Genomic DNA, 18,898 nt, shown 5'->3' on the forward strand with positions numbered 1-18,898 from the left:
CTGACTCCATAGTCTAGGCTCTGACTGTGGTAGTACCCTCTTATCCGTGGAGAATACATTTCAAGATCCTCAGTGGTGGTCTGAAATCTGGAATAGTGCCAAATCTTATATATATATACCATGTTTTTTTCCTATACGTACTTACAACTCCAGTATTCTTTTAAAAAAGTATCTATATATTTGGCCTCACTGAGTGGGTCTTAGTTGCACCCTGCAGGATCTTCAATTTTTGTTGAAGAATGTGGAATCTTTTAGGTGTGGCATGCAGAATCTAGTTCCCTGATCAGGGATTGAATCCAGGCACCCTGCATTGGAAGCACAGAGTCTTAGCCACTGGACTACCAGGGAAGTCTCCACTCCTGTATTCTTGCTTGGAGAATTCCATAGACAGAGAAGCCTGATGGGCTACAGTCCATGGGGTCGAAAAGAGTCGGAGGTGACTGAGCAGCTAAGTACACACACACGTTTTTTTCCTACATATACACACCTATGACAAAGTTTAATTTATAAGTTAGGCACAATGGGAGATTAACAACTAATGATAAAATAGAACAATCATAGCAATACACTGGAATAAAAGTTATATGAATGTAGTCTCTCAAAATTTAATGCCTTGTACAAATGTAATGCATTTTCCTTCTTAACAAAATGCTTATCACACACTGTGGTTGTAACTTTTGCAGTTTGAGGTGCAGCAGCAAAACTAGCAGGAGCGTTTTCCTCTTATTCACAAGTTGATAGAAAATTCATTCTTACCGCAGATCTTAGCAACCTCAGTGTAAGATATTTTTTTCCTTATTAAGTCAAGAACTTTCACCTTTCCATGTAAAGGAAGCACTTCCAGTTCCTCTTTGGCGGATCTGAATTACCAGCATTATGGACGGCTCTTGCACTTTGGAGCCACGTGAGTAAAATGAGGGTGACTTGGACACAGGCACCAGGATACCGTGATAGTCCATCTGATGACAGAGACCAGAGTGCTAAGGGATGCCTCAGGGAGCAGGAGGGCGACGGATTTCATCACACAACTCAGGACGGCAAGCAATTTAAAACTTATGAATTGCTTATTTCTGGAATTTTCCTTTTAATATTTTCAGACCGAGAGTAACTGAAACTGCAGAAAGTGAGTGCTTCCCTTGGGTAAGGGGGGAACTTACATTGCCCTGCCTCATGGGAGGGTGACGTGCTGGGGAATCTGATGGGAAGGAAGCAGCTGGGAGTCAGTGGGAGACCCAGAGTCCCTGGTGTTTAGGACAGGCTTCCCTCAGCCTCCAGGCCCCTGCGTTGGTACAGTGAACCACCACCTTCTCTGTGCTCCAGGTAAGACCCTGCCCCTCTGCCTCCCCAACACTCACAGCTTCAGCATCACACAATCCACCTCTTCAGCTCAGGTCTCCCAGGCCTCCTGTCCCTTCCCCAGGCTCTCATCCCCATGCTCACCACCCTCCCTTGGTCTAACCTGTCCCTAAAGTCCACCGTTTTCCCTCTAACCCCAGGCCAATCCTGGGCAAAGCCCCCTACATCCTCAAACTCCTCTCTGTGTCCCCTTTAGCTTCTATTGTCATTCCCGGACTGCACATATAAGTCACCTCCAGGACTCAAAAGCACACTAAAGTCCAGGCTCCTCACCAGACTAATTAAATGAAAATGCCGGATGGTGGGGTCCAGGCACTGACAGAGACACAGAGTCCCCCCACGTTGATCATTTGTGGCTCAGGTGGAGAACCACAGACCCTGGTTCTCCAGGGAGCTCAGCCTCTCAGCCCTCTCTGCAAGTGGAGGCTGTGGCACTCCTGCCTCTCTGCTTATGGACCTGGAGGTGGGGGGCTCCCCCTGCTCCCCCTTGTCTCTGCTGGACCTTCCTCCATTGTAGTTCCTGTAAAACATTCTGGCTTAGAACCACTTGTCATCAGAGTGCAGCACCTTTCCTTATGGCAGTCACCTCCTGACCACTAGGCCATGACTTCTTTGCTTGAGGATTTTAATGCCTGTCTGGCTCATTGTCACTCTCTCTAACCGACTTCTGTTTTAATTCTTTGTATTTTTAATATCCAAGCAGATAGATGTACCTTCCAAGATTCTGGCCTCTTATTCCTTGACTTCCCATCTTCCAATCACCCCATCTTCCTTACCATGGTCTCACCCCTCCATAAGCTCAATTTCTAGTTTTCTCTCTCTAGAACCCACATCCCAATAATCCTTGAAGTCCTGAATCCTAATACCTCTCTACTGTCTCACCTTGTCCAGATTCAGTTCCAAGGTCAATCAGTTGAGTCACTCTGGTGGCACTGGTGGTAAAGAACCCACCTGCCAATGCAGGAGACATAAGAGACTTGGGTTTAATCCCTGTCTCAGGGAGATCCCCCGGAGAAGGGCATGGCAACCATTCCAGTGTTCTTGCCTGGAGAATCCCATGGACCGAGGAGGCTGGCAGGCTACAGTCCATGGGGTCACAAAGAGTTAGGCATGACTGAGCGACTGAGCATGCATGCACCAAAGATTTCAGCCTGATGATACTGGTGGCTTTCTCTTAGATTTATGCTTCATCTTACAAATTGTCACTGACTTGCTTTCAGTGATGCATTAATGCTGACCTAGAAAGTACCTTTTCATCTGTTACCCATATTTGCCAAGAGGCAAGCTGTGGTTGACTAACTGGAAACACACAAGCAAATGGATTGACTTTATCAATGTGTTCTGCGTACCCAAGGCCATGGCCCATTTTCCATCAAACTTCAATATTATTCAAAGATTTGGCTAAGAAAAACATTGTTTCTGTGTTCATACAATGTTGATGAGTAGAATGTCAGTCACATATATTTTAAAGATTAAAACATATCAGCAAAATTCAGGAGCTGGGCCATGGAGCAAAAAATCAACAGATGGGAATTGTGGTAGGAGGCTCCATCTGCCGAGGTCCTGCTAGTTGAGGATTTAAAAGAACGCTGTGCGTCAGCACTGTGATAGAGGGAATGGCCTGACATGCCTGAGCAAGCATCAAACGTGATGACCTTTCTTGTTGCTGTTTAGTTGCTAAGTTGAGGCTCTTTGTGACCCCACGGATTGTAGCCCGCCAGGCTCCTCTGCTGCTGCTGCTGCTGAGTCACTTCAGTTGTTTCCGACTCTGTGTGACCCCAGAGATGGCAGCCCACCAGGCTCCCTCGTCCCTGGGATTCTCCAGGCAAGAACACTGGAGTGGGTTGCCATTGCCTTCTTCAATGCATGCAAGTGAAAAGCGAAAGTGAAGTCACTCAGTCGTGTCCGACCCTCAGGGGCCTATGGTCAGCAGCCCACCAGGCTCCTCCGTCCATGGGATTTTCCAGGCAAGAGTACTGGCTCCTCTGCCAGCTACTAAATGGGGGACCTCAGGGTAGAACCAAGGGTTGTGGGTTCAAGTCTCTGGTTTTATGCCTCTAACTGCAGGAGTCTTCATTTCATTATCTGACATGGGTGACTCCAAATTGCCTCAATTCTGTCATTCACTTTTTGACATTTCTACTATTGAGAGTGTGTCTTAAAATTAACCCATTTGAAGGAATAGTGTTTGCTTTTAAATGAAAAAAGAATAAAACAGAAAGCAATTCTATTTCTTAGTGTTGAGTTATAGTGAGGGGGAGAGGCCCCTGATACAGCACATAAGGCTGTTGAGAGGATTAAGTCAGCAGAAAAGAGTTGTTGTAGGTAAAGCATTTAAGAGAGTGCCTGAACCTGAGGGGTGGGGAGGAAGGGATGCTGTAGCCCTCTGTGTCGCCCTTCCCATCCCCGAATGCTGCTAAGATTTCCATGTCATCTTATCTACGCTGTGACATGGCAGAGCAAGACAGAAAAAGGAGAAAGAAAACATCCCTACTCTGCTCTGCAGGGTTACTTCGTATCTATAATTTGTCATAATGAGGTTCAGAGACTTGGATTTCTGTGGTGCTATTTCCTACCCCCCTTCCTTTATTTTGCTGATCACCCTGAATCCTATTTCAGAACCCTGTCATACCTCGCCCGCACGTTCAGCACCTCCACAAGGGGACCTGCAGCCTGCATTCACTTCCAGTTTTCCTGTGCATCATTTATGCAAAACCATTGTTCAAACACTCCAGGGACTCTCCAGGTTCAGTTCAGTCACTCAGTCGTGTCTTATTCTTTGCTTCCCCATGCACTGCAGCATGCCAGGCCTCCCTGTCCATCACCAACTCCTGGAGCTTGCTCAAAGCTCATGTCCATTGAGTCAGTGATGCCATCCAACCATCTCATCCTCTGTTGTCCCCTCCGCCTCCTGCCTTCAATCTTTCCCAGCATCAGGGTCTTTTCCAATGAGTCAGTTCTTTGCATCAGATGGCCAAAGTATTGGAGTTTTAGCTTCAGCATCAGTTCTTCCAGTGAATATACAGGACTGATTTCCTTTAGTATCGACTGGTTTGATCTCCTTGCAGTCCAAGGGACTCTCAAGAGTCTTCTCCAACATCACAGTTCAAAAGCATCAATTCTTTGGTGCTCAGCTTTCTTTGTAGTCCAACTCTCACATCCATAAATGATTACTGGAAGACCCATAGCTTTGACTAGATGGAGCTTTGTTGGCAAAGTAATGTCTCTGTTTTTTAATATGCTGTCTAGGTTGAGCACAGGTTTTTTTCCAAGGAACAAGCATCTTTAAATTTCTTGGCTGCAGTCTCTCTGTCTGCATGCTAAACCGACGTGAGGTCAAAGGCCCTTAATGATCTCCTGCCATTGGTTCTCTAGCCAAGGTGGCCAGTTGGCTGAACACAGGGTGTGAGCTGCCAGCTCAAGCCTTTGCCTGTGACATTCCTTCTGCCTGAAATGCTCCCCTCCCCCATGGCACCCTCAGATAGTTGCACCTCATCCTTAGAGAGTGAGATGGCTAATGCTCAAGCGCCACCTTTGCAGTAACACCTTGGGTTTCCCTAGTAGTTTAGCTGGTAAAGAATGTGACGGCAATGCAGGAAACCCCGCTTCAATTCTTGGGTCGGGAAAATCCCCTGGAGAAGGAATAGGCTACCCACTCCAGTATTCTTGCCTGGAAAATCCCCCTGGACCAAGGAGCCTGGTGAGGTACAGTCTATGGGGTTGCAAAGAGCCAGACAGACCTGAACGACTAAGCACAGCACAGTTCACCTTTTCTGAACATAGTTCACCTTTTCTGTCGTTAAATTCCTTACCTGCATCTAACAAGCTCCCTATGTCCTCTCCTAGTTTATTCTCCCTCCATAGTAATTAAGAACACACAACATATTATATTATCTTTTTACCTGGTTTATTGCCTCTCTTTATTAGAGTACAAGTTTCATGAAGGCAGGAATCTTCCTCTGTTGTGTTTGCTGCTTTATCACCACTGTCCAGAACAGAGCTGCATGTATAGGCACTCAGTAAGAACTAGTCTTTAGATGTCCCAGGTGGCTCAGTGGTAGACAATCTGCCTGTCCATGCAGGGGGCACAGGTTCCATCCCTGGTCCTGGAAGATCCCACATGCCGCAGAGCAACTAAGCCCATACACTACAACTACTAAGCCAGTTCTCTAGAGCCTGGGAGGCATACCTACTGAGCCCACTTGTCCTAGGGCCTGTAGTTCTCAATAAGAGAAGCTACTGCAGTGAGAAGCCAGCACACTGCATCTAGAGAGTAGCCCCTGCTCTCTGCAAGTAGAGAAAATCCCACATAGCAACGAAGGCCCAGTACAGTAAAAAATCAATCAATAAATAAAATTATTTAAAAAGAAAAGAATAACTAGTCTTTATATGTTTCACATATCCCTTCTTTAAACTGGAACTAAAAGAGGAGGCAAGAGGACTGGGCACAACCTCCAAAAGAATGACATAATCCTTGAGGATTAACTAGGTCCAAGACGGGGGAAGATTCAGCTTCCAGGAGATCCTGAACCTCATTACATGCTCATTGTAATATATTCATGCGTGTTAAGTCAATTCAATCATGTCTGATTCTTTGTGACCCTATGGACCAGCTAGCCTCTGTCCATGGGATTCTTCATGCAAAAATACTGGAGTGGGTTGCCATGTCCTCTTCCAGGGGATCTTCTCGACCCAGGGATTGAACTCAAGTCTCTTACTTTTCCTGCCTTGGCAGGATAGTTCTTTACCACTAGCACCACTTGGAAGCCATTGTACTACATTTGCATAAGCTAAATGATACCCATAAGCACCAGGACAGTTCCAAGGCTGACCATAAAAGGACCAAAAGTGAGTGGTGGCCCAATTGCTGCAAATTTCCACCCCCTCTTCCAAAATAGTGGGATAATCCTCCCACTATTTAGCCTATGAAACTACCCAGCCCATAAAAACTAGCCACCCCCGTAGTTCAGGGTCTCTCACCTTCTGAGATGCCCTCCACTTTGTCTGTGGAATGTGTCTCTCCCAGAGCCCTTCTCGCCTTTTGAGACAGACTGCTTGTTGTCTGTGGAATGTGTATGTCTCTAAATAAATTCACTTCTTAACCTATTACTTTTCCTCTCACTGAATCCTTTTTATGGCCTTGCCTCTTGCGAGATCTTAGTTCCCTGACCAGGGATCAAACACCTGTCCCTGCAGCCCTGCAATGGAAGCACAGAGGCCTAACCACTGGACCGCCAGGGAATTTCCCTAAATCTATGATCAATTTTGAGTTACTTTGTGTAATAAAGTATGAGATTAGGTTGAGATTTTTTTGTTTGTTTGTCTTGTTTTTCCTATGGATGCCTAATTCGGAGCCTGCATTTTAACAGATCTTTGGGAACATCAGGATCTGAGAAATTTCGGGGAGGGATTGGTAGGATTTAGATGGTGATGTGATGGTAAATGTTTCACAGCCAGATCTTGGTGGGGGAGGGATAGTTTCCATGGTGTAAATACAACACTTCTAGCTGATTGCTAGCAAATAATAGGATGCCCCTGAGCACAGAGTTAGGAAGAGATTCGTAGGAGCACACTGTTACGTAATACGCTCGCACTTAGAATAGATGCACATGACCTCAGAAGTATAGAGAATAATAAAAGGTGGTAGGAAGTGATGCGTTTTGAGTATTTATCAACTTTATTTTAAATATAACTTATTCAATTGTCAAAAACTTTGGAGGTTCTAAGAGTTTGCTGTACTTGCCAACTAATACATTGTCAGTTTCACGGAAGCTGATGGAAGACATGAGACTCCTGGGTCAGAGACAATGGACTTTATTATTTACAGCAACTGCAGTAACTAGAGTGTCAGCATTGTCTTGTACTGGTTCCCTGAGCCCCAGGTCCCGAATGGTGATGCAAAATGGACCAGCTGGCACTTGCACGTGTAGTGAGTGAGTTGTGGGAGAGGAATCCTGAGCTTAGGGACCCAAATCTTCTAGAATGCTAAGTAATCATCTTTTATAATGCTCAAAGCCAGACATTATTTTTATCATTCTGGACAATAAGCAAATCTGCCTTTTTTTTTTTTTTTTAAGGGAAACACGATACAAACAAGCTTGAAAAGATAATCCTGAACAAAGACTGTTAGTGCTCCCTCTCACAGGACCAACTGAAACGAGCGAAACTCTTAAAGAATTGGCTTCAAACAGCTTACATAGTTTTTAATTTTTAATAATGGCTGTGTTTAACAACCAGCCCACAAAGTTCCTGAAAATGGAACAATAAGCCCTCAGAAGCCAGTACAAATTGGCGCCAGTATTCCAATGTATTTTGAGGGGAAAAAAAAGGAGAGACTCCCTCTGGGTTGATTTCACAAGCTGGGAACCCAGGAGGCCTCATCCTCAGAGAAGCTGTTTTAATGGTTTGTTTTCTAGAATGTTTAATTTTTATTTTCGGCTGGGTCTCCTGGCATATGGGATCTTAGTTCCCTGACTATGGATCGAACCTGTGCCCACCACAGTGGAAGCTCAGAGTCTTAACGACTGGACCGATATGGAAGTCCCAGAATGGTTAGTATTATAATGGAAATTCTACTAAGGGTTATTAAAGTAAAAATAGCATCTGTTCTTTGTTGCCTGTGAGTACAGTTTATTCATTTGGTGGGCTTTTTATCTCCTTTAATCCTCACAATGATCTATGAACAAAGGACTATTACTATCCTCATTAATAAATGAGAAAACCGAGACTCCTAAGAGGTCATGGAAAAAAGCTGAGCTGGGATTGAGCTTGTCAGGCAAACTCTAACATTGAACAGTTGAGAACTCATAGTCTTAAAAGCAACTTTTCCGTTCACGTCAACTGGCATTATGGGGACCCTGCCTGCCTTTTCTCTGCCCCTCTTAGAAGCAGAGCTTTGTGGTGTCATACTGGCAGGGGGCAAGAGTGCAGATTTCTGGTTTCTGTTCCCCAGTGAGGTCTATTGCGACCTTGGGCAGATTGTTATCTCTGTACCTCTATTTCGTCATCTGTCCAATGGGCTGATGATACTGTTCTGCCAGTCTTGCGGAGTTATCCTGAAAATCAAACGTGCATCGATATCATCTGTGGTTGTAGTTTAGGCCGCATGACCTTGCATCAGCCATAAAATCTCTGCAACAACTGCCCCCCGAAGTTTCTTATTTGCATTATGGGGACAGGGCATATGCAATCTCCATAAAGCCGTCAGATTCTGAGTCTCTAAGTGAGATAATAGCTCCAGAAGGTTCTGGAAAAGGCAGAAAGCAGCCCCGAGATGTGAGGTACTGTTTTTTGCTCTCTGCTACCCCATCTCTTTCTAACATCTTGCCCTTGTGCCGTCATGAGTCAGAGAGGATCAAGTAAGCATTTGTGACTTGAGTCTCTCACTGCAGGAATGATGGTGGCTCAGGGCAGGGTGGCGGCTGGTTTCCCTGGAGGCAATTAAAGACTTATCCCAGGTATCAGAGAGAAGGTGTCTGGGAGGAAGCAGGAGCCTTGGGTAGAGCCTGCCTCTGGGCCTCTCAACTTAGAGTCTGTTCAGAGCTCTGTCTGGGCCCCACCTGGGTTCCAGACCTGGAGTTGCCAAGTGACTGGCTGGGGGAAGGCAGTCCAAGGCCAGGGACCAGGAAGTATCAAGGCCTGGAAGGGGGAATGAACTGGGTAGGTTCAAGTGGCAGCAGACCAAGTGGCTGCATAGGGAAAAGGGACAGGGTCAAATACCTATACCCTGCTCCAAGCAGCAGAACCCCCAAGAAGCCAAGCAGGCCCAAGGGGGCAGGTAAGAGCTGTTCCCACTACTTTCTAAAGCTCCAGAGGCTCTCAGAGGAGTCCATCAGTCTCCGGTAACAGGGCCCACCTGAGATCAGCTGACCATTTCTCTTCGTCCTCTCCACTTGTCTGCAGGCTGGGTCTGGGCCAAAGGTGAGTGGCTGGCAGGGCTTAGAGATGCAGCCTGGAGGACTTGGCTTTCCCTGCTCAGCCATTAAAGCCAAACTGATGTCACCAAAGTCCCTCAGCTTTCATTTGTCAGTTCCTGAAACCTAGTCACTTTGGGAGAAAGGCTTCTGGCAGCAGAACTGGTGAAATCACAGGCAATCTGAGCGGGAAGGGAATTCACAATAGACTCACCTATCCATAAAAATTTCCAAAGTCCTGGCTGCACTCCGAGCTAATTACCTCATAACCTCTTCGGGGGAGGATTTGAATATGTACACCCCACTCAGGAGATTCCATTGCGCAACCTCAGTTGAGGACCAGGGCTGTGGCCCCTAGGAGCTTTCGGTGGTTCGGAAATCAGATGAAATTTGATTTGAGCTCCAGCTCCGCAACTTTACCAACTGAATGAGCTTAAGCAACTATCTGAGCCTCTGTGAGCCTTGATTCCCTCATCTGTGAAAAGTACATCATAATAATACAAATACCTTACATGTTGTTTTCAAGGCCAAAGATATTCATGCATGACAAACATACAGCACAGAGGGCTCATTCCTAATAAAATACAATCAGTTAAGTTCAGTTAGTCAGTCATGTCTGATTCTTTACCACCCCATGGACTGCAGCATGCCAGGCTTCCCTGTCCATCACCAACTCCTGGAGCATGCTCAAACTCATAGAGTCGGCAATGCCATCCAACCATCTCATCCTCTGTTGTCCCCTTCTCCTCCTGCCTTCATTCTCTCCCAGCATCAGGGTTTTTTTTCAAATGAGTCAGCTCTTCACATCAAGTGGCCAAAATATTGGAGTTTCAGCTTTAGCATCAGTCCTTCCAATGAATATTCAGGACTGATTTCCTTTAGGGTGGACTGGTTGGATCTCCTTGCTGTCCAAGGGACTCTCAAGAGTCTTCTCCAACACCACAGTTCAAAAGCATCAATTCTTTGGCGCTCAGCTTTCTTTATAGTCCAACTTTCACATCCACATGACTACTGGAAAAACCATAGCTTTGGCTAGACGGACCTTTGTTGTCAAAGTAATGTCTCTGCTTTTTAATATGCTGTCTAGGTTGGTCATAGCTTTCCTTCCAAGGAGCAAGTGTCTTTTAATTTCATGCCTGCAGTCACCATCTGCAGTGATTTTGGAGCCCAAAACATAAAGTCAGCCACTGTTTCCACTGTTTCCTCATCTATTTGCCATGAAGTGATCGGACCAGATGCCATGATCTTAGTTTTCTGAATGTTGAGTTTCAAGCCTATTTTTTCACTCTCCTCTTTCACTTTCATCTAGAGGTTCTTTAGTTCTTCTTTACTTTATGCCATAAGGGTGGTGTCATCTGCGTATCTGAGGTTACTGGTATTTCTTCCGGCAATCTTGATTCCAGCTTGTGCTTCATCCAGCCAAGCATTTTGCATGATGTACTCTGCATATGTGTTAAATAAGCAGGGTGACATTATGCAGCCTTGACGTACTCCTTTTCCTATTTGGAACTAGTCTGTTGTTCCATGTCCAGTTCTAGCTGTTGCTTCTTGATCTGCATACAGATTTCTCAGGAGGCAGGTCAGGTGGTCTGGTATTCCCATCTCTTTAAGAATTTTCCACAGTTTGCTGTAATCCACACAGTCAAAGGCTTTGGTATGTCAATAAAGCAGAAGTAGATGTTTTTCTGGAACTCTCTTGTTTTTCCCATGATCCAGCGGATGTTGGCAATTTGATCTCTGGTTCCTCTGCCTTTTCTAAATCCAGCTTGGACATCTGGAAGTTCATGGTTCACATACTGTTGAAGCCTGGCTTAGAGAATTTTAAGCATTACTTTGCTGGCATGTGAGATGAGTGCGATTGTGCAGTAGTTTGAGCATTTTTTCGCATTTCCTTTCTTTGGGATTGGAATGAAAACTGACCTTTTCCAGTCCTGTGGCCGCTGCTGAGTTTTCCAAATTTGCTAGCATATTGAGTGCAGCACTTTCACAGTGTCATCTTTTAGGATTTGAAATAGCTCAACTGGAATTCCATCACCTCCACTAGCTTTGTTCATAATGATGCTTCCTGAGGCCCACTTGACTTCACACTCCAGGATGTCTGGCTCTAGGTGAGTGGTCACAACATTGTGGTTATCTGGGTCATGAAGATCTTTTTTTTTTTTTTTTTTTTTAACAACTGATTATAGATTTATTTAAAAAGGTTGATTTTAGGCATCGGCAATGGTGACTTCCACCTCGACTCCCGGCTCAATACTGATGGAAGTGATCTGCTTGACAATTTCAGAAGGGCTGTGCAGGTCAATGAGTCGCTTGTGGATCCTCATTTGGAATCGATCCCAAGTCTTAGAACCTTCACCACAAGGCGTTTTCCTCGTAGTTATTCTCAGAGTCTTGGTAGGCATCCGAACTGGTCCTTTCACTTTGAGATTCTTTTCCTTCGCGCCTCTGATCAGGTCAGCACACACCTTCTCCAGAGACTTCACGTTGCGGCTGGTGAGGGTGATCCTAATCCGGTGAATGGCCACCTCTGGCTCCACGGGAGTCTTGCCGGTGTCTTTAAAGGCCATGGCTGCGGCGTGGCTTCCTGACCGACTTGTTCCTCGGCGAGAGCGAACAGCGGTGAGTCAGGAGCAGGAGTGGGCGGCACACAGAGCCGCTGCAACGGCGACCGCGTCTTCCTCAAAGGAAGATCTTTTTTGTATAATTCTTCTGTATATTCTTGCCATCTCTTAATATCTTCAGCTTCTGTTAGGTCCATACAATTTCTGTCCTTTATTGTGCACATTTTTGCATGAAATGTTCCCTTGGTATCTCTAATTTTTTGGAAGAAATCTCTAGTCTTTCCCATTCTATTGTTTTCCTCTTTCTTTGCATTGATCACTGAGGACGGCTTTCTTATTTTTCCTTGCTGTTCTTTGGAACTCTGCATTCAAATGGGTATATCTGTCCTTTTCTCCTTTGCCTTTAGCTTCTTTTCTCAACTATCTGTAAGGCCTCCTCAGACAACCATTTTGCCCTTTTTGCATTTTTTTTTCTTGGGGATGGTCTTGATCACTGTCTCCTGTACAACGTCACAAACCTCCATCCATGGTTCTTCAGGCAGTCTGTCTTGATAGACTAGATCTAATCCCTTGATAGACTAGATCTAATCCCTTGAATCTATTTGTCACTTACACTGTATAATCAATCGTAAGGGATTTGAATTTGTAAGGTCTAGTGGTCAGACTTTATTTTTCTGGGCTCCAAAATCACTGCAGATGGTGACTGCAGCCATGAAATTAAAAGATGCTTACTCCTTGGAAGAAAAGTTATGACCAACCTAGATAGCATATTCAAAAGCAGAGACATTACTTTGCCGACTGAGGTCCGTCTAGTCAAGGCTGTGGTTTTTCCTGTGGTCATGTATGGATGTGAGAGTTGGACTGTGAAGAAGGCTGAGCACCGAAGAATTGCTGCTTTTGAACTGTGGTGTTGGAGAAGACTCTTGAGAGTCCCTTGGACTGCAAGGAGATCCAACCAGTCCATTCTGAAGGAGATCAGCCCTGGGATTTCTTTGGAAGGAATGATACTAAAGCTGAAACTCCAGTACTTTGGTCACCTCATGAGAAGAGTTGACTCATTGGAAAAGACTCTGATGCTGGGAGAGATTGGGGGCAGGAGGAGAAGGGGGCAACCAAGGATGAGATGGCTGGATGGCATCATGGACTTGATGGACGTGAGTCTGAGTGATCTCCGGGAGATGGTGATGAACACGGAGGCCTGGTGTGCTGCGATTCATGGGGTAGCAAAGAGTCTGACACGACTGAGCGACTGAACTGAACTGAACTGAACTGAGTGGTTTGAATGGTCTAGTGGTTTTCCTTACTTTCTTCAATTTAAGTCTCAATTTTGCAATAAGGAGTTTATGACCTGAGCCACAGTCAGCCCTTGGTCTTGTTTTTGCTGAATGTATAGAGCTTTTTCATTTTCAACTGAAAAGAATATAATAAATCTGATTTCAGTATTGACCATCTGGTGATGTCCATGTGTAGAGTCTTCTCTTGTGTTGTTGGAAGAGGGTGTTTGCTATGACCAGTGTGTTCTCTTGGCAAAACTCTGTTAGCCTTTGCTCTGCTTCATTTTGTACTCCAAGGTCAAATTTGCCTGTTACTCCAGGTATCTCTTCGGAGAAGGCAATGGGACCCCACTCCAGTACTCTTGCCTGGAAAATCCCATGGACGGAGGAGCCTGGTAGGCTGCAGTCCATGGGGTCGCTGAGAGTCGGGGACAACTGAGTGACTTCACTTTCGCTTTTCACTTTCATGCATTGGAGAAGGAAATGGCAACCAGCTCCAGTGTTCTTGCCTGGAGAATCTCAGAGACAGTGGGCCCTTCTCTATGGGGTTGCACAGAGTCGGACACGACTGAAGTGACTTAGCAGCAGCAGCCAGGTATCTCTTGACTTCCTACTTTTGCATTCCAGTCCCCTATAATGAAAAGGACATATTTTGGGGGTGTTAGTTCTAGAAGATCTTATAGATCTTCATAAAACTGTTCAACTTCAGCTTCTTCAACATTACCGGCTAGGGCATAGACATGGATTATTGTGATATTGATTGATTTGCCTTAGAAATGAACAGAGATCATTCTGTCGTTTTTGAAATTACATCGAGTACTGCATTTTGGACTCTTTTGTTGAGTATGAGGGCTACTCCATTTCTTCTGAGGGATTCTTGCCTACAGCAGTAGCTATAATGGTAATCTGAATTAAGTTCACCCACTGATTCCTAAAATGTCGATATTCACTCTTGCCATCTCCTGTTACCTTGATTCATAGACCTAACATTCCAGGTTCCTATGCAACAAGACCCAATTCATGTTATTAGTTTCCCAAGATTAAGCATTCGATTGCAAAGCTCCTCTTTATGTTAAATTGCAATGGCTATGACAAGCGTGATCCTCTCAAAATCCAAGTTTGCTTATGTCACCTATCCACTTAAAATCATTCTGTTGTTTTCCTTTATTCTCAGAGTCAAGGCAGAAGTCTTGAATTTGACCTAACGGCCTTCAAGCTCTGAGCTCAACCCCCTCACCTTATTATTTGCAGTGTCCCTCCATCCCCGCATCATGACCTGGGGATCATGGTGGTCATCATACTTTGATTCCCCCAACCTGCCCTTCTGGTCCCCCCAGGGCCTTAGCATATGATGATCTCTCCCCTTCTCCCCTCAGATACCTTCCCCACCCTGCTTCAGGACTTCCCTGGCAGCTCAGCTGGTAAAGAATCCATCTACAATGCAGGAGACTCCGGTTCGATTCCTGGGTGGGGACATTACCCTGGAGAAGGAATAGGCCACCCACTCCAGTATTCTTGGGCTTCCTGAGTGGCTCAGTTGGTAAAGAATCTGCCTGCAGTGTGGGAGACCTGGGCTCGACCTCTGGATTGGGAAGATTCCTTGGAAGAGGGCATGGCAACCCACTCCAGTATTCTTGCCTGGAGGATCCCTATGAACAGAGGAGCCTAGCCAGCTGCAGTCCATGAGGTTCCAAAGAATTGGACACCACTGAGTGCCTAAGCACACACACACCCTACTTCTCCAATAATTTACCCTGCAGTTTTCAGCTTGTTCATATCACTCAACCAGTAAAGTTCTACCTTGCCATTCTCATGACACCATCTGGCAGCTGACATTTTACATTTACTACCCTGGTCATTTGTCCAGTGCTTGCTGCCTGTGCTAGACTCAAGGGTCCAGGGAGACAGAGACCATGTTTGCATTTTGCTTATCACAGCATCCCCAGTGCCTAACTCAGGGTTTGGTGCTGAGTTGAGAGTTGTTCAAATATCTGTTGAATAAACGAACTGGCCAAAATTGGTCTCATGATAAAGTTCACCAGTTCAAGTTCAGCTACTCACATCAGTCAGTACCCTGGACTACAGGACTGCCCTACAGGAGTGGGCAGGTACCTTGGGGGCCCCTGCTCTTCTCTCTTCTCCATTCCTTACAGAAGGTGGCTCTTCCAGACCTCCGTGTGCTCAGGAGCTTAAGTGTGATTTGTCTGTGCAGTTGTGCCGGCTGAAGGGGCTACTCAGAAGTGTTTCAGAATTTAATGCCCTCCTTAGCCTTTTACCTCTGAGGCTCTTGTTCTCCATGTAATTAAGCTCATACATTACATGAGTTTTCTAGAACGGGAAAGCCCCATGTGGAATACCAACGTTTCACACCAGGAGGCCACTTGGGGCAATTGTCAGCCTCAGCTTGAAAAATCACTTGGGGTAGAGATGAATGTGTGTTGTGAGCGCACACGGGCTTCGCTGAAAATAAATTCCAAGGATGAAGCTGAGCTCTTCTTTGTTTCTTTAACAATTTTTTTTTTCCTTCTTTGTCTGTGCTCTGTGGCTTGTGGAATCTTAGTTCCCCGAATAGGGACTGAACCCAGGCCCATGGCAGTGAAAGTGCAGAGTCCTAACCACTGACTGCCAGGGAAGTTCCTTCCTTCTTATTTTTCATCAGGGTCAATCTGAGGCAAAATGATCAAGCAGATGATGAATGTCTTCTTTTTTTTTTTTTTTAAGTGACTTGCCCAGAGCCATTTGGGATGTTTTCTGAGAAATTCTGTTTAAGCTTTTGTCTCTGAAGCAGGGAGAGGCCTGGAATTTTGCAGAGGTTCTTAGGAGCCAGTAAGTAAGCACCTGCCCTCCTCATGCCCTTGGCTGCTGCCTGAGGAGCTGGACCTCTCAGGGGAGGTAGGCTTCCATCTCAACATGCGTGCCACGGCCAGCAGCCACTGGGGCCTGAGGACGGCTGTGGAAGGGACTCCGGGAAAGGAGCAAATAACGAAAAAGGGACACGCACAGGTTCCAGCCCCCATTACAGACTAGAATCTGAGTCTGTTGTTTGGTAGTTTTCCCCTCAGCCTGGCCCAGGGATCGGCAAAGTGGCTGTACTCCAGAGTTGGCTTGAGGAGCTTGGTTAATGGTCCAGACTCCCAAGCCCCACTGAGGAAGCTGGAGCAGGCGTGGCCATGTCCACACCCTTCTCTGCCCTGGGAGCCTCTGACTCCCCACATGTCTGAGGGACCACGGGCAAGTCCCCTGGCCTTACCACACTGAGGCCTTAGGAGGTGTCTGCTGGAAATGAAATCTGTAATCTTTGATAGTTTAGACAGAATCCTATGTTGTGGGAAGTATTTGGGGCCCAACTCGTACTGTGCAGGAGTGCTTCTAAATCTGGGCTGTCTTGATTTCTCTGGTTCCCCTCCCATGGGGTGGGGGGCGGGTGCACACAGTGTGGCAGGGAAGTCCTGTTGCCCACCAAGGGGCCTGTTCATGGCCAATGTCGCTCAAAGTGCAGACTCTAGATTCACCCATTTGGTTCCAGCCTTAGCGATTGGACTTGATCTTGGTGAGGCAGCAGTGAACGGAGGTGTGAGGTGAGATCTTAATTTCCTACCCAGGAATTAAACCTGGGTAGCCTGGGTGGAAAGCAGGAATCCTAGCCACCAGACCAACCACGGATATAGGCTAAAGATCCAGGGAAAAAAGATCCAGGGGCAAATGCCCCCAGTGAAAAATGCATTTATCACGGAGGCAAAAACTATAAATGCAGGTATAAAGTTTATTACTAGACACATAGCACAACAGCAATTTGTTGTGTGCTATGAGAGCACACAGAGAAATGACTTGTTTAGTTAAGACAGAAGTAAGGTAGAGATGTACACCCAAAGAGAAAGGGTGTGAGTGTCCCCCCTAGTGAGGGGAAGCGCAGTAAAGGGGTGGTTAAGTCATTGATATAGGTCAGTTCTTCCAGGTCTTTATTTACCTTTAGCCAATTATCTGGTTTCTTTTCCCATACCTGACCTGCCCTAGGAAACTCCCCTGAGTGTGCATGCACCCTTCAGCCAAGATGGATCTTGAAGTGAAGGCTTCTGGGAGGAACAAGACTCATGGACTGGTGTTATCCCCTGACTTTTGACCCACAAGGAGAATTTACATATGTGTAGTGTCTTTGTCCCAAAAAAAGGTGGTGGTGGGGAATTGGAGATCCCGTAATCTCTGATAAGGCTGGCTGTTTACTCTGTTTCTGTTGTTACATTCATTTTGGAGGGAAAACAGGAGGCTGATTGTAAAATTGCTCAACTGGAGCCCACCTATCTCTTGTCTCAGGAAGTGCTTAGAGTTGTAAGCATCCAGCCTGAACCCCACTTCTTTGTGGCCCATGAAATGCAAATAGGAGGCCAGTTGTAAATGTCTAACCTGGAGCCCATCTATCTCCTTTGGCATTGACCCAAGCTTTTGAGGACTCAACTGCCCCCATCTTTAAAGTGGGAACGGTGGTCATGATAACTGCTCACAGCAGGGCTGAGAAACTGAGAAAAGACGATACATGTAACATTCAGCATGTGGCTAACGTTCACTAGTAGTGAGTCTTCTTGTCTTCCAGCTCAGGAAACCTAATAATAGCAACCGACGATTGTCTTCTGAAGAAGCAGAGGGCCAGATGTGAAAGTTCAGTGCTTCAGAGCATGCTGGCTTGATTCATCCAGCTGTTTTAATTTATATTTCAGTAATTTCAGGCTCTTTTCTTAGCTCTGCTTTGGAGACCGAAGCACAAATGTTTAGTGCTAAATGGATTCTGAGACCTCATCTGATCCATCCTTTGCTTCACAGATAGTGATACTGAGGCCATCTGACGTGAAATAACTTGGCTGAAGCCACACAAGGAATGGGAAGACAGAGCTAGGACTGGAACCCAGATTTCTTGTTTCCTGGACAACTGCTGTATTCCTGCACTCTGCCAGCTGCCTCTGTAATTGTGAGTGTACGCACGGAGAAGCCTGGTGGGCTACAGTCCACAAGGTCACAAAGAGCCAGACGCGACTGAGTGACTCAGCGCAGCATGCACGCACAGTCTCTTTAACTGAAAATGCTAGGAAGGTGTGTGGCTCTGGGTTCTTTTTATTTTCTACAGCAGAGGGTCATGGTCGAATAATATCATGGATCAGAATCTCTCTTTCTTGCCACCTCCCACCCCCGCCCTTTTCTTCCATCTTTGGCTCAGAATCTAGAAACAGCGAGAGAAGACGCCAGGGATGCCTTCCAGCCTCTAAGCGGCGGGACTGGTGAGGTTTGTGTGGTAGACGCTCGCCCCCTAGTGGAAAGAGTGAAGATGACACCCATGGGACTGAAGAAGAGTTTCCACCTCTAGGGCCTGGCTGCCCAGGGAGTCTGAGGCATGCTTCTTGCATAACTGGGCCTCCCTTATCTTGCCCGAATGCCGGCACTGTCAGACCCTATCTTTACTTAACATTTTGATATTTTGCTCATTAAAACCTCTTTTGTATTAATTTTGATTTATTAAAATGTTGCATTAAAATATTATTTCTATTGACTACTTTGGGGGGCACCCCTTGAATTCTGTGCCTGAGGTGACTGCTTTGTTGACCTCCCCTTGATCACAGTCTTAATTCAGAAGTTAGCACTGGAAGACCCTGCCGGTACCTGATGTGCTGACACTCTCGTCATCAGAGGCGCCCCGAGGTCGGGCGAGGGCTGGGCTGGGCTGGCCTGTGAGGGCAGTGTGGGTCTGGGGCTCTCTGCACGGTGACAGTCAGAGCTGCAGATTCCCCAGGCGTTCTCCAGAAGTGAA

General features: G+C 46.1%; 1 protein-coding gene across 1 annotated transcript; it reads right to left on the reverse strand.

Annotated features, from left to right (window-relative positions):
* Positions 1–11,443: 11,443 nt before the first annotated feature.
* Positions 11,444–11,948, reverse strand: LOC138440462 (small ribosomal subunit protein uS10). The gene has a single exon (XM_069590019.1). The coding sequence runs from the start codon at positions 11,834–11,836 to the stop codon at positions 11,477–11,479; it is 360 nt and encodes a 119-aa protein (XP_069446120.1). The 5' UTR covers positions 11,837–11,948; the 3' UTR covers positions 11,444–11,476.
* Between the last annotated feature and the right edge of the window lie 6,950 nt (positions 11,949–18,898).

This window comes from Ovis canadensis, chromosome 5 (genome assembly GCF_042477335.2).
Source record: "Ovis canadensis isolate MfBH-ARS-UI-01 breed Bighorn chromosome 5, ARS-UI_OviCan_v2, whole genome shotgun sequence".
NCBI lineage: Eukaryota > Metazoa > Chordata > Mammalia > Artiodactyla > Bovidae > Ovis > Ovis canadensis.